General features: G+C 59.5%; 1 protein-coding gene across 4 annotated transcripts in view; it reads left to right on the top strand.

Annotated features, from left to right (window-relative positions):
• Nucleotides 1-12,169, top strand: part of RGS3 (regulator of G protein signaling 3) — a 71,886-nt gene extending 59,717 nt beyond the window's left edge. For 2 of the 4 annotated variants that reach the window (XM_066562891.1, XM_066562892.1), the window contains 6 exons: nucleotides 315-956; nucleotides 5,247-5,320; nucleotides 9,033-9,134; nucleotides 9,957-10,018; nucleotides 10,651-10,817; nucleotides 10,906-12,169. In XM_066562891.1, the coding sequence (XP_066418988.1) occupies nucleotides 315-956; nucleotides 5,247-5,320; nucleotides 9,033-9,134; nucleotides 9,957-10,018; nucleotides 10,651-10,817; nucleotides 10,906-11,091 (1,233 nt within the window). In that variant the 3' untranslated portion in view covers nucleotides 11,092-12,169. Of the gene's footprint in view, nucleotides 1-314; nucleotides 957-5,246; nucleotides 5,321-6,179; nucleotides 6,513-8,558; nucleotides 8,950-9,032; nucleotides 9,135-9,956; nucleotides 10,019-10,650; nucleotides 10,818-10,905 lie in introns of those variants that run through there. The other 2 variants (XM_066562894.1, XM_066562895.1) reach the window with 2 other exon arrangements.
• Nucleotides 12,170-20,171: the final 8,002 nt, after the last annotated feature.

The following is a 20,171-nucleotide window of genomic DNA, read 5'->3' as shown; positions in this document are numbered from 1 at the left end:
CTGGAGCCCAGCCGGCACCCTGGGAATCCTCAGAACCCCCCGGTGCTGCCAGGAGCTGAGTGCCACCATCCTGCTCCTGCCTGCCGGGGGACCTGGTGTTCCAGGGCTCAGGAGCAGGACAGCAATGGGTGACTTGGCACCACCTGGGGACATGGGGACGATGCCATCCCACCCCACCAGAGCACTGTTAGCATTGTACAAATCGGTGCCAGCATTGTAGGGGGGGTGTGAGGAGGTGAAAGGCTCCTCAGGAAGGTGCCAGAGAGATCTGGGGTGCTTCTGCTTTCATCCTTCTCTATCTTCTCCTCTGGCAGATGCTGGAGACGGACGCCGAGAAGCCGGGGCAGATGCCCTCGGAGGATGGGAAGGCAGCAGTGGGTGATGCCCCTCTGGCTGCCAAGGCAGCGGCTCTGGCCGAGCCCTGGGACGCTCTGGGGGCCACCCAGGCTCCTCTCCCGGCGGAAAAGCAGCCGGCAAAGGGAGAGGAGCAGCCCAGCTCCCTGCCCGCCTTTGTCATCCCCGAGCTGCGGCTGGACAGCACCTTCAGCCAGAGCGCCGCGGGCACGGACGGCGAGGATGAGGAGGAGGATGAGGAGGAAGATGAGGACGAGGAGGATGAGGAGGAGGAGGAGGAGGAGGAGGAGGAGGAGGAGACCGACGAGCAGTACCTGGAGAGGAACGAGCTGAAGCGCAGCAGCATGATCGAGACGGGCGGGCAGGCCGGCTACACCCTGAGCGTGCAGGGCTCGCTGCGGCGCCGCACGCACAGCGAGGGCAGCCTCCTGCAGGAGACCAAGGGCCACTGCTTCACCTCCGACACCACCCTGCACTGCCCCGACAGCCAGGGCACCGCCGCACGCTGGGCTCTGCCCTCCCCCAGGACCCTCAAGAAGGAGCTGGTCAAGAACGGCGGCTCCATCCACCAGCTGACGCTGCTCTTCTCGGGCCACAGGAAGGTACGAGAGCCTCGGCTGGCTGTGAGCTGGGACAGTTCTGGCTGGAGGTGTCCTGCCATGTGGCCCCTGTCTCCATGAGTATGGCAAAGCTCCCTTCTGGGCACTCGGGAGGGTCCCTGCCCCTGGCACCAGCTCTGGAGGTGCCAGCAGCCAGGGCAGGGCGCCCAGAGCAGCGGGCTGGGGCCGTGGGTGGCACTGCCACCACTGCACCCATGGCCTGGGCAGCGCTGTCTGCTGGGACTGCTGGTGGCAGAGTGCCCCTGGGGATCTGGGAATGCACAGGGCTGCTCCCAGCAGCAGTGGGGAGAGTCCCTGGTGACAGTCCCCAGTGTGCAGGGGGTGCAGGAGCAGTGTGACCCTCTGCCCCACCCGCCTTCTGCAGGGCTTTGGCCGCTGTGGGGTCCATCTGGAGAAGCTGTGCTCAGCAGAGATGTGTGACCCCACCTGTGCTGTGGGAGGAGCAGCAGAGGCTGTGCTGAGGCAGCTCTGCCCAGGACTGGCCTGTGCAATCTGGGGGTCTGGGGTGCTCCTGAGCCCCCAGAGCAGAGCTGGCCCTGGCTGCATGGTGCAGGAATGAGCTGCCAGTGCAGAGATCATTCATGGGAAGCCCTGCTGTTCCCATCCTCCCCAGGTGGCACTGGCAGGGTGCTGAAAGTGACCCCTGGCCCCAAACCCTGCTCTGCCCCATCCTCAGCTCTGGGTGCTGCTCAGGGCTCTGGTGCTCAGCCCAGTGCTCAGGGTGTGCTCCCAGCTCAGGACCTCCTTTCACAGCTCAGAACCATGTCCTGCTGCTTGGGAGCCCCTTGCAGAGCCACATTCTGCTCCAGAGCAATGGCTCCTTGGCAAGGAGAGGCTGCTGCAGACCCTGGGGTTAAACCCATGCTGGTTTAACCCTTTTCCTGCCATGCTGCTTGAAAAGCCACCCTGATGCTGTTTCCTGGAGGAATTTTTGGGCTCAGAGTCCCTGACCAGCTGGTGAGAGCCCTTCCCAGGGTTACAGACTGCTGGGATGGGGCTGCTGTCTGCAGGGGAGTCAAACTCTCCTGGAGACTGAGGCCAACAATTGTGTGCGGGAGGAGATGGGGGGTCCAGACCCGCCCTATCCCCGACAAAGAAAAGCCACCCTTGTGTCAGGGAGGCGGTCGCTGCCTGTCACACGTGCGAGGGAGGCGGTGACAGCGACAGCGCCGGCTGGGAGCGTCCCGTGAGCGGTGGCCTGAAGGAGAGCTCACAGTGCCGCTGTGTGTGCAGCCCCGAGCCTGCAGCCCTGAAACCCTACAGCCCTGAAACCCTGCAGCCCTGAATCCCTGCATCCCTGAAACCCTGCAGCCCTGAAACCCTACAGCCCCGAGCCTGCATCCCTGCATCCCTGCAACCCTGCAGCCCTGAAACCCTACAGCCCCGAGCCTGCATCCCTGCATCCCTGCATCCCCGCAGCCCTGAAACCCTACAGCCCCGAGCCTGCACCCCTGCATCCCCGCAGCTCTGCCCGAGCTGGGTGGGCTCTGTGTCCTGCCGGGCCCCCTGGTCCTGCTCGCCCTGCCCTGGGGAGCCGCCAGGGCTCTTCCTGCTCTCACCGGGGGGGATGATGTTTTCCCGGGAGGTGAACGGAGCTCCTCCTGGGTTAAACTGTTCTGGTGCACGTGAGACTGGGATTTTTGGGGCAGGGAATGGCAGCCTGTGCCGGTGGAGAGGGCAGTGTGGTGTCTGCAGCTCCCAATTCCAAGTCTGCAGCAGCTCTGGCTGCCTGGAGCCTAAATCCTTGCCCATGTGTTCTTCTGGGCACCCCTGCCTGTTTCTTCTGTCCTGCTCCCATTGCCTTATTCCCACTGCTCTGCTTCCACCACCCCATTCCCATTGCCCTATTCCCACTGCCCCATTCCCACTGTTCTGTTCCCACTACCCCATTCCTATTTCCCTGTTCCCATTGCCCTACTCCCATCATCCCATTCCCATTCCCCTGTTCCCACTGCCCCATTCTCACTGCCCTGCTCCCATTCTCCTGTTCCCATTGCCCTGTCCCCACTGCCCTATTCCCACTGCCCTATTCCCACTGCCCTGTTCCCACTGCCCCATTCCCATTTCCCTGTTCCCATTCCCCATTCCCACTGCCCTGTCCCCACTGCCCCATTCCCACCGTGCTCCCATTGTTCCGTTCCCCTTGCCCTGCCTCTCCAGCTGCCTGTGGAGGGAGTGCAGCAGTCAGGGAAGCCAGACACGGGGCTGAGCCACTGTGGGACTGTAGCCCCTGCCTACACTTTGGGAGCACTTTCATTGGTCTGTGCCCTTGAATAGTTCAGTGAAACCTCCCAGCTTTTTGGAGCAGGACGCTGATGCACAATTCCCACAGGGAATTCCCCACCAAGCTGTCAAGCTGCAGGGCCTCGCTGCAGGGCCATCACGTCCATCAACCTTGGTTATTTTCCCATCTGGGAGTGTTCCAGAGGGGCTCATCCCACAGCCTATTTTAACACCATCGTGCCCGCTGTGCCTCCCCGTCCCCCCTTCCCGCGGTGGGGTTTGGAGCTGGATGTTTTATCGGGCACGGTGGGGAGCCTGGGGCTCCTCGGGAGAGCTCTGCCGCTGCCTTTTGTCCCCGAGCCCGGAGCCTGCCCGGACAATGGCAGGAAGGCGCGGCCAGCCCGTCTGCCGGGGCCGGAGCGGCGGGGGCCGCATTGTTCGGGCCCGATAAACTCCGGAAAGCCGAGCGCAGAATGGAAGGAAATGTCCGGAACCCCGGGCCCGGGGCTGCGGGGCTGAGAGCAGGGTTCCCACGGCCCGGCCGCGGGGGATGATCCTGGAAAGCGCCCGGCAGCTCCGGGGGCCCCGGGGCTTCTGAAACACCCCACGGCCAAGGCGGGCCCCGAGTGTCACAATGTCCCCTTGGTTCCATCAGGCCCTGCAGAGTCACAGTGCTCCCTGCGCTCCCTGAGGCCCCACATCACCCAGCCCAGGCCATTGCCCTGGTTCCAGTCACTCCCAGTATGATCCCAGTGACCCCCAGTCTCACTCAGTATATCCCAGTCACCCCCAGCATGCTCCCAGTCACTCCCACTTCCTCCCACTGCCTCCCAGTTGCTTCCAGCATGATTCCAGTTGCCCACAGCTACTCAGAGTCACCATCAGTGCAGTTCCAATTGCTCCCAGTATATCCCAGTTTTCCCCAACATGGTCCAAACTGCCCTCAGCATGCTCCTGGTCACTCCCTGTATGATCCCAGTCTCCCTCAGTGTCATCCCAGTTGCACCCAGTATGATCCCAGTTGCACCCAGTATGATCCCAGTTGCACCCAGTCACCCCTAGTACAGTCCCTCTCACTGCCAGTATGATCTCAGTGGCCCCCAGTATAGACACAGTCATTCTCAGTTGCTCCAAGTTGCCCCCAATATGGTCCCAGCTGTTCCCAGTGTTGTCCCCTCCAGTATGGTTACAGACACTCCCAGTACATCCCACTTGCCCCCAGCATGCTCATTCCCAGTCAGCCCAGTTTCCCCAGTATGGTTACAGTTGCCCCCAGGAGGACCTCACTCATTCCCAGTCACCCCAGTTGCCCCAGTATGGTTCCCCCTGGGGGTTGGGATGTGGGGCAGGATGTGGGGCTGGCCATGAGCATCTGCAGCGTGCAGGGATGGATGGAATACTAAAGGCCCTGGCCACGGTGATCCCGCGGGTCTCCCTGCCTGGTGCAGGCTTTGTGGCTGTGCTGGTGCTGCAATGAGCTCATGGCACATCCCAGATCCCCTTGGTTTGTCCAGGCTGCCCTGGACCAGCAGTCACAGAGGACACTTGTAAACTGCAATGATATGATTCAATTATAAGTAAATTGCTCTGATTTCTCCTGCCTGGGGACTGCTGGGAACTCCTGATTGATTTTGGGTGCCCAGCCTGGTTCTGGGGGGCTCTGTGGGCAGTGGCAGGATCCCTGTGCCCATTCAGCAGCAGGGGTAGGAGCATCAGGAGTGGAGATGTGAATGCCCTCCCTGTAGGAGGTTCCACTGTCAACATCTTGAACCTGGAGAGTACCTGGGCCAGCAGCCCTGGGGTCTCTTTGGATACTCCAGGAGCACCATGGGCTGAATTGGCAGAGGATGAGTGAGGGCAGGGAGGTTCCTGTGTCAGGAGCTTGTCCCATGTCACTGCCATCCTGAGGAAGGGGCCCTGTGGGTGCTGTGGGTCTGGGCTGTGTGCTGTGGGGATGTGGGCATGCTGGCCCTGCTGGCTTGTGACACAGAGTGACACCGTGGGCACGTCCTGGTGTGATGACAGACACTGTTCTTCTGTTCTCCCCAGCTGAGTGGAGCAGACCCTGAGTGCAGCTGTGACGAAGGGGACGAGACCTCCCGCAAGAAACGCAGCAAGAGCCTGTAAGTGTCACACTGGGGGTGGCATCAGGGGGTGCCAGGGCTGTTTGTGGGGTCAGACACCTTGGCCTAGCCCTGCTGGAGTCCTCAGGCTCCCTGTCTTCCCCTTGACTTTTTCCAGCAGCAAAGCCACAAACTGGGGTCTCACTTCAGAGGGAATTGTTTCAGGGAGGGTGCGGGGTGTGCTGGGGGCACTGCCCAGCCCAGCTGGGAGCGCCCCCTCCCACCGAGCCCGGGCAGGGTGAAGACCCCGGCTCTGGGGAAAAACAGCGTGCCCGGGTTCAGGGAGAGGACATGGAAGCGCTGAAATCTGAGCTGGGGGCCTCCTTCCCGCTGGCCCCATGCCGGGAGGAGGAATGGGGAGGTGGAATGGGGAGGGTCAGGCTCAGCCCTCGCGGCACATCTGCGGCAGCGCGGTGGGAGCGGGGACCGCGGGGACCCCCAGGGACACCGGCAGCTCTCTGCTGCTCCCGGTAAGGCTTTGGGGTGCCTAAAAGTGGGTGCGAGCAAGGACACGGCAGCCGTGGCCTTTGCTGTCCTCAAACACAGCTGCAGCTGAGGGGGGCAGGCGCACGAGTGAGGATGCACGGAGCGAACTCCTCTGAACGCGGGTCCGGCCGATGCCGGGGGTGCCCCGGGCCTGTGCCCCGTGCCCTGCGCCACGTGTGCCCCGTGCCCTGCCCCCTGCTCACATCGCCTGCACCCTGTGCCGGGCAAACGGAGCAGCCACACGTGCTTGGAGCGGCCCAGGGTGCGAGGGGGCTGCGCACGCAGCTGCCCGGCCTCGCCGCTGTGCCAGCGAGCGGCACTGTCGGCCCGCGCTGCCGCATCGCTGCCGCCTATTTTTAGCTCTTTTTATTCTTTCCCCCCCCCAGCACTGGAAACGAAAACGAAGCCCTTGGAGCAGGGACGTCCCCCCGGCCGCGTGGGGAGCGGGGCCGGCGGGGGAGGCTGGGCCCCCCCGGGTCAGGGGCGGTTGCGGAGAGGGCTCCGCTCACCTTGAGCGGCGGGGGATGCTCGGGGGATGCTCCGGGGAGCCTTGGCAGCGCCATTGGCTGCGCCGCCCCGTCCCAGCCGGCCCCGGGACTATTTATGGGGCGGGGGCCGCGGGGCCGCACTCGCTCCTCTCCCGGCACACGCTGCCGGCCTCCATGTACCACGCCATGGTGGACTTTTCGGAAAAATACCTGGAAAGGTAGGACAGCCAGCATCCTGCGAGGAAGGGGGATGTGCTGCCCTGGGCATGGTTTGGAAGCAGCGCGGGGTGATGGTGCTGGGCCTCGGGGTCATGCTGGGGTGCTGGGGCAGATCCATTTATAGAGGCAACTCCGCAGTGAAATCAGCAATTATTTTGTGGAATTATTTTTGCTAGGGCATTTATTGTGCAGTGTGGCTGCAGCTGGGGGCTGTGCCTGCCCGTGGCTGTCGCAGCCTGGGTCGGTGCCACTCCTTCTGTGCAAGAGTGTGCAAGAGGAGCAGCATGTGGAAGTTGGGGAGCTTCCTTAGGAGGTGTTTGCCTGGTGTGTTCCTGCTGGGAAATCCACCCAGGAGCCAGGATCACCTGCCTGGTGTGTTCCAGCTGGCCTGGTGCCAAGGGCTGTGCTCTGGGGGTGACCCTCGTGTGTCACACAAGGGGTGTTCAGAGCTCTGCCAGCCCCACCAGGTGCCCACGGCTGCCCTGCTAGGCTGGGAGCACTGCTGGGAACAGCTGGGAGCTGCTGCCCTGCTAGGCTGGGAGCACTGCTGGCATTGCTGCTCCAGGTTGTGTGCATGGCTGGTCCCTTGCGCTGGCGGGTCCCCGGCTGCCGGCGGCGCTGGCGGCGCAGCGATGGGAGGCAGACGCTGTTTGGAGCGTGAGGCTCCGTGTTTGGATCTGCATTTCCCACGTTAGCGGGTGCCTGGCAGCAGCGGGAGGTGCGTCCTGCTGGGACCACAGCCCAGGGGGTGTGAAGGCAGTGAAACGGTGTCCTTGAGGGTATGGATGGCACCAGGGACTGGGGGGAGTGATTGCCCTCTACAATCATTCTGTGGCTCATTGGACTGAGCCCTGGGGTTGTTGCACCTTTTATTTTACCCTCCTGGGACTGGAGAGAGCTGTGGGTCTGGAGAACATCACCTGGGGTGGGGTGGTGCATCCGTGCCCTGAACCCCTCCTGTCCCCCTCGTGTCCCTGGGCATGGCTTGGCCAGAGGTGGCTTCTCTGAGCATCCTTGCTGTGCGACCTGTGGCAGATCCTGTAACGTTAAATTTGCAGAATCAGAAAGAGCAAGAAGTGAAAACTGAAGCTGCTTGCCTGATGAGATGTTGTCAGATAAGGAGCTTCAGATTTAGAGAGCAGAGTCCACGTGTGTTGAGAAAAGACTGATGCTCTTAAGTTTTGATAAATACATTACATTCACAGGCAGTGAAACACTGTCTATGTGCACTTTATGATGAGATCGAGGAGAGGTATTTTAAATGGAAGAAATTAAAAACACAGATGGAAGCTGTAATTCTTTCGAGTTATAACCGTTCCAGCCACATGTAATTAAGATAGCAATATACTTGCTTTTTAATGACTGACAGATCAGAGCCATTGGGAGAAGACGGCCAGAAAAGGGAGTGAGAAGCAAGGCCCAAGCGCTAGAACTTGTCCTTGCTGCATTTTTGGGGTTTTTGGGGGTGTTTGGTCGGTCCCGGTGCCCGCGGTGTCCGGGTGCAGTGACCGCGCGGTGCCACGCGGGGGCAGCACCGCCCGTCCCATCCCTGCCCGTGGTGGTGGTGGTGGTGGGGGGGGGCTCCTTTTCCCACGGCGCTTCCCAAAAATCCGCACAGCTTTGTGTGACTGGCAGCCCCCCGGGGCAACCGCGACCCCCACGGCCGTGTGTCCCTCAGTCTGTCTGCCCAGGGATGCTGGAGAGGGGGGACCCGTGCGCGGGTGACAGAGTGGGGTGTCTTTGCCCCAGTGCCCTGCGCTGCCAATCCCGGCCACTCCTTTAGGGAAATGTCCCCAGGCCGTGTCCCGCCCGGGCTGGCACCGCAGACGTGTGAACACCCGTGGGGTTTGCGTGTGTGGGTGCCCACGCAGGGGGGACACGGGGCAGCGCGGTCCCCGCTCTGCTCCTCAGTCCGCTCCGCCCCGTTGCCTTCCCTGCGCTCTATAAATAACCCTCGTAAATCCTCGCCGTGATTATTTTTCCCCGCCGTCTCTTGAAAGGCCCCACTATCCGCCTCGGCGCTGATTTTTCCACCTTTCCTCAAGTTTCCCCAGCAACGGCAGAGCCGTCCCAGCCAGCGGCGGGGCTGACACAGCCTTTACTCACTCACTCGCCCTCTCCGGGCCGCCCCACGCCGCATTTAAAGCTCTCCGCGCTGAGCCCTCCCACTTCCCGTCCGCGCTGGCCGCTGCGGCAGGAGCGCGGCTCGGGCGGCCGGCAGAGCGTCCCCGCCGCTGTCCCCGCCGCTGTCCCCGCCGCCGTCCCCGCCGCTGTCCCCGCTGCCGTCCCCGCCGTTGTCTCCGCTGCCGTCCCCGCTGCCATGCCCTTCTTCCGCGACCTGTCCAAGCCGCAGCCGCTGGAGTTCCACGCGGAGATGCTGCTGGCGGTGCAGCGGCCGCACACGGGCAGCCTGCAGCGCCGGCACACCATGAAGGAGTAGGTGCTGGTGGGCGAGGGCGAAGGAACCCGGGGGCCGGGGGTCCCCTCGCCCGCCCGCTCACGCTCGCTCTTCTCTCTAGAGCCAAGGACATGAAGAACCGCCTGGGGATTTTTCGGCGGCGGAACGAGTCCCCCGGAGCCAACCCCTCCGGCAAGCTGGACAAAGTGCTCAAATCGCTCAAGTAGGTGCTGCGAGCGGGCGGCGCGAGCTCGGGGACCGTGGGTTTGGGGACCGTGCGGGCTTGGGGACAAGCTGTGGTCTGGAGCTCCTCACCTCCAGGGAGGCTGTGTTCACCCCGTTTGGGGAAGCTGTGGACAAAGTTTTTGTGTCTAGAGGAGCTTTTAAAATATTTTTTTTTGGCTGAAAATCTCCTGCTGGAGGGTGAGAGGTGCTGCCTGCACAGTGGCACCGAAGCAGCTTGGGCTGGAAATTTACCTGACAGCAGCGTTCTCCCAGTGCCTGTCTATGGAACTTTAACTGGCCAGAGGATGGTTTGAAAAACCACTTTGCTCTGGAGATGCTCCAGCAGCTGGAGACAAGCCCTCCCTGCTCTTGCTCCTGGCAGCTTCTCTGGCTGCTTGAATGGGGCAGCTGAAGTCCCACTTTTCCGCAGCTCTGCATCACCCAGGGCTTCTTCAATTCCTCCTTGGACACCCCCAGTGCCACAGCTGCCTGCACACACCCCCTGGGGGTGGATTTTCTTCCTGCCAGCCTAAAGGCAGCGGTTCCCTTTTGGCAGAGCTGCTGTGGTGCTGCCTGGTGCAGAGCCTGGCTCTGCCTTCAGCTGCTCTGCCAGTCCAGTAACAAGGTGGGAGCCAGGGCCAGCCCCTCAGGCACACAGTGTGGCTTTATCCTCTGGAAACATTTAGCAGGAGCTGATTTGGGAGCTGGGAGCAGCTGTGCTGGGCTCACAGCCTGGCTTTTAATCCACTGGAAATGTTTAGCAGGCAGCAAAAGCAGCTTTTGCTGCTGAGCTTTGCCAACGTCCGTCCTTCCTCCACAGGCCCACTCCCGAGGAAGCACTCAAGTGGGGGGACTCCCTGGAGAAGCTGCTGCTGCACAAATGTGAGTGTGTGTCCATCCCTAACACTTGTGTTTGCTGCCAGGGGAATATCCAGACACGTGCCTGGATAAAGCTGGGATTTCCTCTGTTAATCCCTTCCGGTGTTTGGGGATGCACAAAGCAAAATTAGCCTCTCCCTTGTCTGCACCCCTCCTGCTCCTGCCTGGCCCATGGGGGATCTTGGGGGCAGGGGCCAGGGAGAGCTTCAGGTGAGGGCTTGGGGAGGAGGGGACAGGGATCCATGGCTGTGCCCAGTTTGGGGCTGTGCAGAGGGACCATGGAGCAGGAGCAGCTTTAGAACATCCTGAAGATGGGAGGACAGCCCTTCTCAGGCACCCCATCCCACATCCAGCCCAGGGGATGGCCAGGGGGTCCTGTCCCCACTCCAGCCCAGCCTCCCTTCTGGCTCTGGGTGCTGCAGCCAGGCTGGGGATGTGGATTCAGCTCCTGGACGGGCTGTGCTGCCCAGGCAGTGCCATCGCTGCCTATTTGCACAAGGGGCTTTTTTGGGCAGTGCAGGGAGGTGCTTTGGGCTGCAGCTGCGCCAGAGCTGAGGCTCCTGTGGGGCTGAGGCTCCTGTGGGGCTGTTCCCTGTCTGTGAGCAGGAGTAGAACCACGTCCCTGTTTCCCACAGACGGGCTCGCTGCCTTCAGGGCCTTCCTGCGCACCGAGTTCAGCGAGGAGAACCTGGAGTTCTGGCTGGCCTGTGAGGAGTTCAAGAAGATCAAATCCCAGTCCAAGATGGTCTCCAAGGCCAAGAAGATCTTTGCTGAGTACATTGCCATCCAGTCCTGCAAGGAGGTGAGGGCTGGCTCCCACGCTGGTGTGCGGCTCCCGGCACGGTGCCTGCCTGGGGAGCTCTCACCAGCCCTGGTTCCTCTGCCCACAGGTCAACCTGGACTCCTACACACGGGAGCACACCAAGGAGAACCTGCAGAACATCACCCGCAGCTGCTTTGACCTGGCACAGAAGAGGATTTACGGGCTCATGGAGAAGGACTCGTACCCCCGCTTCCTCCGCTCCGACCTCTACTTGGACATAATCAACCAGAAAAAGGGCAGCTCCCCGCTGTAGGCCCAAGGACTGTCTCGGGGCAGGCTGGGAGCTGTGTGTTTACATGGAATTGGGCAGTGGAGGCCTTCCCAGGAGCTGGTGGGAGTCGCTGTGCTGCTCGTGCCCCAGGCCGTACGGACAGGGGGCAGCTGAAGGCAGCGAGCCGGGGCCGAGGGCACCATGGCCGGGCAGGCTGGCACTGCTGCAGCCCCACCATGGCTGGTACGACGCCTTCGGGGTGGCCCTGGCCTGGATTTAGCCTGGAGGGAAGCTCCCACAAGATACTGTGAAGCACCTGCCCCAGCCAGGAGTGTTGCTGGAAGGTGGAGAGTGAGCCCAGCTCGGCGAGGAGGAGGAGGAGGGGATCTCGTGCAGGGCTCTGGCGAGGGGACAGCAGCACCAACACAGATGTGGTCCTGGATTAAAGCCTTGTGAACTGGAGCAGCCCCAGGATGCTGCTGTGCTTCCCTGTGCCCTGGGGCCTCCCGGCTGCCCCGAGCAGCTCTGGCAGGAGCCCGGCGCTTCCTTGGCTCGTGGTGGGTCCCCCTGGGAGCAGAGAGAGCTGGGACCTTGCCCTGTGCTGGAGGGTGCAAAGCACCCCCTCCTGCCCTCACCCCTGGTTTATTTATTGCCCTCCTGTAGCTGGACACGTTGCTGTGTGCTAGGAAAGCCCCGTGTCCTCCCTGTTCCCAAGTTACAAGTGCAATATTTGTGTGTGTCGCGGCCGAGTTCTCCGGCGGAGTGGATGCCTTTTTCTTTTTGCAGGTGTGTAGATTTTGTAAGGTAGCAGGTTTTGTGTGCCAGACCCATTCCCTGGCAGCGGGCCGCTGGGGGAGCCTGGTGTAAATATCAATTACTGATGCCCTGACGACGGAGGGTTTGGTGATGGAGAAAAGCAGAAAAGCAACTCTGTGCAGCAGCCGCTCTCCTGACTCTGGATAACAATGCTGTGGTTGGGAAGCAGGGGTTCCTGCTGGCCCTGGCAGGGCAGGGTGCACTGCCTGCCTCCCAGTTTACAGTGCAAAGCATCTCTGCAGCTAGAAACAAACCTACATTGTCATGGTCATAGGTAAATAAAAGGAGAATATCATTTCTTGTAGCTGGCTTTTGTTCATGCCGTGTTTGTCAGCACCGGTGGAGCCGTGCAGCCCTCGCCTTGCTGAGGAGTGTAAAATCCTGTTACTGTGTGCCTAAAGAAGGGAAAATCTGATTCCATGAATTTCTGAACTGTTTTTTATGATGGAGCAGCTCCCAGATGCTCCTGAGGCCAGGTCTGGGTGTAGGAGCAGAGTTTTGCCCAAAGTGAGACCGTTCCCAAGGCCAGTGGTTGCTGTTAAACACAGCAGGGCACAAAGCTCTGAGCAGGGAAATGCCCAAACACACCAGTGACCTCCTGCAGCTCCAGGTCCCTCTGGGGACACACCAAAAGCAGCAGCAAAAGGCTGTTCCAGGTCTGTGCACAGCTTGGCAGGGCTGCTCCTCCCCAGCAAGGGCAGTGCTCTGGTGTGGGATGCAAATATTTTGTAAAGGCTGTTCAGGGTGTGTTTGGTACCTGAAGTGCCAGCTGGTTGTGGTGGGCCTTGGATGGCTCAGGGGTGTGACTGTGGTGTCACAGGGCTGTGCTGGGCTGTGGTGTGGCTGCCCAGAGTGCTGCTGGGGATGCCCAGGGCTGTGTGGCTGCCCCACCTGAGCACAGCTCTCCCCAGCAGGTACCATCTCTGTGGAGCTGCCCGTTTTCCCTATTCAGACAACCAGCAGGTGATGCCAGGTGAGGCAGAGCTGAGGGCTCTGCTCAGGGCTTGGCTGGGACAGCAGGTTGGTGAGGTGGCTCTCCTGGTGGCTCTCCTGGAGGCTCTCCTGGAGATGCTGTTGGCAGCCCAGGGTCAAGGTCCATGGATGGGGTCCCAGTGGTGCCCCAGTCACTGACCCTGGAGCTGCTGGGACCCGGTGGGTGGGGGCACCCTCCCAGCTGCCTCCTCCAGGCCAGACCCTCCTCTTTCTCCTGGCACTGCCCAGAGCTTTCATCTCCTCTCCTTCCCAGCTGGGAGGGTTTCCCTTTGTGTCTGGACTCAACACAGATTTTCTTGCACCTCCCCCTCTCTCCATCTGCGCTCTCCTGAGCTCCTCACTCCATCCCAAACTGTCATGCTAGGAAACTTACAGCAGGGTCCCTTCATTGTCCCATTTTTCCACGTTCCGAGGCTCACTGGGACACCCCAAGAGGGTCTGGGCTCGGGGGCTCTGTGGGCACTGGGCAGCTCAGTCCCTGCTGTCACCTTCTCCCTGCCCTGAGCACAGCCCCAGCAGCCCTGGTGCATCCTGTGGTGCTCCTGATGCCCAGGAGCATCCCAACCCCATAATCTTGCTGGGTTTTGAGCCTAAAACCTGCCTTCCCTCCAGGAACTATCCCAGCCCAGTGAGGCAGGGAGGGCAGGAGCTGCCGTGGGATGTGTGGGGTGGAAATCTGGTGTTCAGCTTTGATCCCTGCAGGGGACAAAGGCCCCGTGGGGGTGGAGAAATGAGGACCTGGGCTGACTCCCTGGAAAGATGAAATAGCCCTGGGTGAGTGGCAGGAGCTGGGTTATTGCTGTAAGAGAATTTATTGCTGGGTTCCAGGCTGGCCTGAGTCACTTGGCAAACGCCATCCCCACGTGCCTGGGCACACTCAATTTCCTGGAAGGACAGGCTGGAGCAAAGCTGGAAGGGCCACGTGCTTTTTCCTTGTTTTCCTGGGATGGCCAGTGCCCCCTGCACAGGACAGGTCTCAACATGAACTCAGGTCTCCTCTTGGACTCTGTGGTGACACTGAAGCCACAGCTTTGTCCTCTCTGTGCTGTGGGAGAGGGGCTGTGACAGCTTCTCCAAGACTTTGTGCTGCAGAGCAGAAGGTGTGAGCAGCTTGGAGCTTCTGCATGGGAACTGCTGAGGGAAGTGAGCCCATGGAGGGGGCTTGTGCTGGGACATTGGTTGGGATGGAGATCCAGCCCAGGTTTGTTTGGGACATTGGGGATGGAGATCCAGCCCAGGTTTGTGTTGGGACATTGGGGATGGAGATCCAGCCCAGGTTTGTTTGGGACATTGGCTGGGATGGAGATCCAGCCCAGGTTTGTGTTGGGACATTGGCTGGGATGGAGATCCAGCCCAGGTTTGTGTTAGGACATTGGCTGGGATGGAGATCCAGCCCAGGTTTGTTTGGGACATTGGCTGGGATGGAGATCCAGCCCGGGTTTGTTTGGGACATTGGCTGGGATGGAGATCCAGCCCAGGTTTGTGTTGGGACATTGGCTGGGATGGAGATCCAGCCCAGGTTTGTGTTAGGACATTGGCTGGGATGGAGATCCAGCCCAGGTTTGTTTGGGACATTGGGGATGGAGATCCTGCCCAGGTTTGTTTGGGACATTGGCTGGGATGGAGATCCAGCCCAGGTTTGTTTGGGACATTGGGGATGGAGATCCAGCCCAGGTTTGTTTGGGACATTGGTTGGGATGGAGATCCAGCCCAGGTTTGTTTGGGACATTGGGGATGGAGATCCAGCCCAGGTTTGTTTGGGACATTGGGGATGGAGATCCAGCCCAGGTTTGTTTGGGACATTGGCTGGGATGGAGATCCAGCCCCACTGCCTGAGGGGACACAGGGAGCTCTTACAGGGACGCTGAGTTTACAGCACAGAAGAGGAAGAGAAATGTCCTTCTGTAGCATAAAATCAAATATCCAGAACAAAATCCAGTCATGCCAAGAGAAGAAATTCCTGACTCTTTGATGCCAATGCCACAAGCCTGCATGAAGGGAATGGGAATTAGGTATATCCCTAATTCCTAATTTGAGCCACAGCCTCAACCCAACTGACCCTGCTGGAGGGACATTCCCAAGGCAGCAATGCTGGGATCAGGGGGGTCACTGGGCTGGGGGTGGCCCTGGGGGAGGAGAGGGGACATTTCCTGCCCTGAAGCCACCCAAGAAGGGTGACAGCAGGAGCTGCTGCCTGTCCTGGGCTCATCCCAAAGATCAGGGATGTGGGGAAGAGCTGCCTGTGGACATCACTGGTGCTGCAGCCAAAGAGAATTTCCCAGTGTGGAAACTGGTGCCTTCCAAAACAGGGAGCACCTTATCTCGGCAGATAACAAGGATTTATCTCTGGGCTAAAAATTAGTGGTTGCTGAGTTGCAAATAGCAGCAGCTCAGCCGTGTTTGTTGTGTGCAAACAGGGCAAAGTCCACCCAGGTGCTTCTTGTTCATCCATGGCACAAAGCTCACCCAGCTGAAGGAAAAGCTCCCAGGGAAGGGATTTATGTGGGAAAATGGCAATTATCACCAGAAAGAGCTGAAAGCTTCAAAAACTGACGTTTTTGAGAAAGGTAAAATGTCCTAAGGTCCTGGGTTTAACGTGATGGTTCCCTCACATCCTCAGGGATGACGAGGTTGGAATGAACAAAAAGCACTTGGAGAGGTGGGAAAATGTGTCACCTGTCCCAGGTGATGGCCTTGACTCTCCAGGTGTCCCTCAGGTCAGGATTGCATCAGCTGTCTGACGTGGCTGGCAGCCAGGGATGGGTGCTGGGGTCACCTGTGAGTCACAAAAGCAAAGGAAGATCTGAATGTGGCAGCTGAAAATGCAGCTCAAGCTGCTGAGCACCTCTGGCATGAAGATTTATTGGGAGAAGGGGATGAGGAGGGAGAGAAGGGAATGTGGTCATCCCAGGTGAGCACCTGCAGCACTTGGGCTGCAAGGAGCCTCATTCCAGAGCTGGCTGCAGGCCAGGAGCACAAAGCTTTTCTCCTCTTTCTACAGAAACAGAACTTTGCCTTTTTTTTCAGGCGTGTCCTGTGCCCCAAGACACTCCAGCACTGCTTAGCCTTTACTGGGCTTTTTCAAGACACCCATCCTGGAGGACAAACTTACCCAAATAAACAGAACTTTCTACTAAGCAAAATCATTCCTTGGACCCCTGATTAGACAAATGTTCTCAGAATAGAAGCAAGGCTGCTTTCCAGCCACAGACTAAACACAGCTCAGCAGTTTGATACTGAAACCACTGGCACAAGAATTCCCAGCCTGGAGTAAACAGCTGAGCTGCTGTGACAGTCCCTTCACCCTGCTCACGGCTCCTGAGGCTTATCAGGAGCACCCTGAGCTCTAATTTGGGTGCTGAGGTGTCCAGGAGCTGTCTGGAGCCCCACCACAGGAGCAGCCAGCTGTCTGCAGGGTGGGGATGGAGGTCAGCCTTGGTCTGGGTTTGTCTGGGGCCTTTGGCACCCCCTGGGTGTGATAAAGGTGCAGAGTCTGTTTGTCCTTCCTGCTGGTGACCCCAGGGCTGGGCTGGGCAGGGGAGGGGGTGCTCAGCTCATTGTCCTGCCCAGGGTGCCACAAATGCTCTTCCAAAGCATCCCTGGACTGGGGCTGGCAGGACCAGTGCCACCAACCTCTGCAGGTGGCATTAACGATGTCACCCCCAAACAATCCAAGGGAGCAACTGCAGAGAAAGTAAAAGGCTTCTGAGGTAAAAATAAAACCAGACTCGGAGGTTTCTGTCAAGGATACAAACCCAGCTTGGCTGGGCCGGGGCCAGGGCAGGAAATGCAGCGGTGCTGGAGTCCCCTGGGTGCCTCCAGCTCAGTGGGGAAGCATTGTTGTGGCCCTCTCATTGCTCATTTTCTGATTCTTCCCTGCATGAGGTCATTTTTACTCAGCCCATCCAGCTCACACATTCCCTGGAGCTGGGGAGGAAAGCAGATAATGCTGAGTGCAGCCAGCCTGCAGGCCTGGGGAGGATGGAGCAAAGGATGGTGGAAAATGCTTTGATTTGTGGCTGAGCAGGGCTGGGACACAGGGAGGGGACAATGGGGACCTGCTCCTCTGAGTGACCCCTGCCAGCACCTCCACCCCCTTTGTAAAGGTGAGAATCCCAAAATCAGCTCCACAGGCAGGGATGGAGCTGATTTTGGGATTCCCACCTTGGGGAAATCTGGGATCCCCCATTTCCCTGTCCCCCTCCCTTGGCAGAGGGAGAGCTGGGGGAGGTGGGGGAGAGGAAGAAGAGCCAAGCAGGAGCAGGGGGGGCTGTGGATGGAGTGTTTGCACAGGAGCCATTTGCAAGTAATTTCTTGTCCCTTCCTGAACTAATGGGACAATTACTTGGGGCCACACGTGTTTCTCATGGAAAGTTCCACACAGGCCCTGCGTCATCTCCTCGGGGGAGCAGCCCTGCTGGCCCTGGCGTGATTTTCTAGACAAAGACAAGCAGGTGAAACTCCTGCTCCCGAGCCTGGGGACAGCTGGGATGGGTCACAGAGCACCAAACAAAGCTCCCAGGGCAGAAGGGGCTCACGTGCTGAAAGCTGATCCCCAAACAAGCTCTGGCATGGAGCTGCTGGGCCTGGCACGGCGCTTTTGGATGTGTCCCTGTGAGTGTGGGCCCTGTGCTCTCCAGGCAGCTCAGGAGAAACCAGGGGGAATCCTGCAGAGGCTGCTGGGGTGGAGGGAGGAGAGGGGTGGATGTAGCAGCATCCACAGCTTTGGGAAGGACAGCAGGAAAGGTGATGGAGCCAAAGCAGAGCCAGCAGAGCCAAAGCTCTCAGGGTAGCACAGGTGCCACAATAAGGGACAGCAGCACAGCGTGTGACAGCTGACAGAGCTGGGGACAGCAGGACAGGCCCTCTCATGGCACAGCAGGAAACCAGAGAGGGAGGGGTTTCATTGCTGGAAGGGGACCAGAGCTGAGCCCAGTCCCAGCTGCCCCCCAGGTGCTGGGGACATTCCTGGCCTGGGCAGGGGGGGACAGAGAGCCCAGGGATGCACCCCAGCACTCTGAGGAGCTTTGCATGGCCATGGCCAATGTCCCCCAGCACACAAGGGGTGCAGGACAGAGCTGCAAGAGGCCAAAGGCCTCATGTGAAGATGAATCCTCTGTTTTTCTACAAGGGAAAAATTAAATTCCATAGCTTGAGGATGGGTCCACTGAGTTAATGCTGGAGCTGAGGGGAGAGTCCTTCCCTTTGCCCTCTGAGCACTCACAATCTCTTTGGTTGTGGGTAAAAGATGGGAGCTGAGAGCCAGATTTTGGCCTGGGCTGGGCTGTGGGATGGCCCCATGGAGCTCAGGGTGACGTCTCTGCTGTGCTCAGCTGCCCTGTCCCCTGTCACTAAAGCTCATCTCCCTGACTGGTGATTCTGATCTCCACATTTCTGTGTTTTCTAGAGATTATGCCTAAAATCTTTTTTTTTTTGGCCTCCCCAGGCCTGAGCAGCAGTGAGAGCTGTGCAGGCTGGGGTGTGGATGGGGATCCTGGATGGCTCCTGCAGCAATTGCCCCATGTATTTTATTTAATTTGTCATTTGCATGCAAACAATCCAGTTAATTAACTGCGTGATCTTTCAGGGAGCACAAGTGTTGCCAGAGGTAGGAAGTCTGATAAGTTGATCCAGCCAATCTTTCCCTTCCTAAAATAAACAATGAGGAAGGAAGTAGGATGGGAGCCCCTGAAAATCACATTTTAAATAGTATCAGCTTTTATGGCTGAGCCATAAAACCACAGTTCCTGAAGCCCTGGCATGGCATTAATGAGATGATAATTATGGCCACACTCGTTCCTGCAGCTCCATCACAGCCCAGGAATTGGCTCTGGCAGGGAGCAGGGGGGGCTCTGCTGTGCCCACGTGCCAGGGAGGTGATTCCAGGAGAGCTCCCACTGCTCTCCCACAGCTGAGGCTCCAGCCTGGCTGCTCTCAGCACACAGGGCACGGCTCTGCCTCCCTCAGGGCACCTTGGGGACTCTGGGGAGTCCCCAGCCCTGTGGGGAATTTGCTGGAGTCCAAGCCTGGTGGCAGAGTGGCCTCCCAAGGGACAATTCCCACCCTGTCCCTGCTCTCCTGCACAGGGAGGAGCCTCAGGAGCAGCTTCAGGGCCACCACTGAAGATCCAGAGGGGCTCAGCTTGGACCTCCTGGTCCATCCTGGTGTCTGAAAAGGCTGCAGGGGCACTGCCCCCTCTCACAGGGGTGTTTTAGAGGGATGGAAGTTTGCTGGGAAATGTGTCAGCCCTTGCTGGCTCCTCATCCAGGCACCTTCCATCATCCAGAGCATGCTGGGTTCCAGCTGAGCTGTCAGCCAGAGCCCTCTGGGAGCTGCAGGGACAGACCCCACCAGGGGTTACTGACTTGCACCTGATGTGCCACTTTGTCCCCACAGACCAGGACAAAACTTGATTTCTCCTGGGCCTAGAGAGGCAAAGCCTCCTGAGGAAGGTGGGAAGAAGATTTCCTGCTTGTGTTTGTGGCTGCACAGGTTTGTGGGGTCGGGGTGGCACCACCAGCCAGCCTGAGCCCTGTGGGAGGGTGGGTCAGACACTGGAGGTGTTTTCCAGGCTCTGGTGTTAAAGACCACTCGTGCTTGGGTTTTCTGGTTCCACCCTCTTGTCCTGCTCATCTCTCCTGTTTCTGGGGGTGGCTGAAGATCTTGCTTGCTGGATAAAGACAGGCTTGGGGAATTCAGCTGGTTTTAAACCCTGAGGGTCCTGTCTCCCCAGTGCTCCATTGCTTGAGTGGGATTTTGAAACCCATTAAATGTGGGTTCTACTCCTTGGCCTTCCATCCTCTCTGTTCTCTGCTGTTTCTCTGGCTGAGGGTGTTTGGATGGGAGCCCTCACATCTGGGCTCAGCTGAAGTTGGGCTCAGCTTAAGTGGGGCTCAGCTGAAGTTGGATTTAGCTGGAACTGGGCTCAGCTGAAGTTGGGTTTAGCTGGAACTGGGCTCAGCCTGGGCAGTGGGGGAGGCACCACCCAAACCCCACTCCAGTGTCCCACTGGCAGTGATGCTGCAGGAGCAGTGGGACCCAGCAGGGGGGTCCCATGGCTTTTCTGCTCCTCTTCCTCCCCCTGGACCTCCCTACCCTGCCCAGCACACCCTGCTGGCCCTGCCCACCCCTCCTGAGCCCTGCTCCTGCCACCTGGGATGGAGGAGCTGGTGAATCCAGGACTTCCTGTGAGAGATTCTCACCCTGGCAGCGCTGCAGAGCCCTTCCAGTGGGGCTTTGCATCTGGGGGACACAGCTGGGCTGGCTGGGGACACTGCTGGGCCACTGCCACGGGCTCTGTCCTCAGAGCATCC

This window comes from Molothrus aeneus, chromosome 19 (assembly GCF_037042795.1).
Source record: "Molothrus aeneus isolate 106 chromosome 19, BPBGC_Maene_1.0, whole genome shotgun sequence".
NCBI lineage: Eukaryota > Metazoa > Chordata > Aves > Passeriformes > Icteridae > Molothrus > Molothrus aeneus.
The sequence above is the reverse complement of the archived record's forward strand: the minus strand, read 5'-3'. Positions and strand labels throughout refer to the sequence as shown.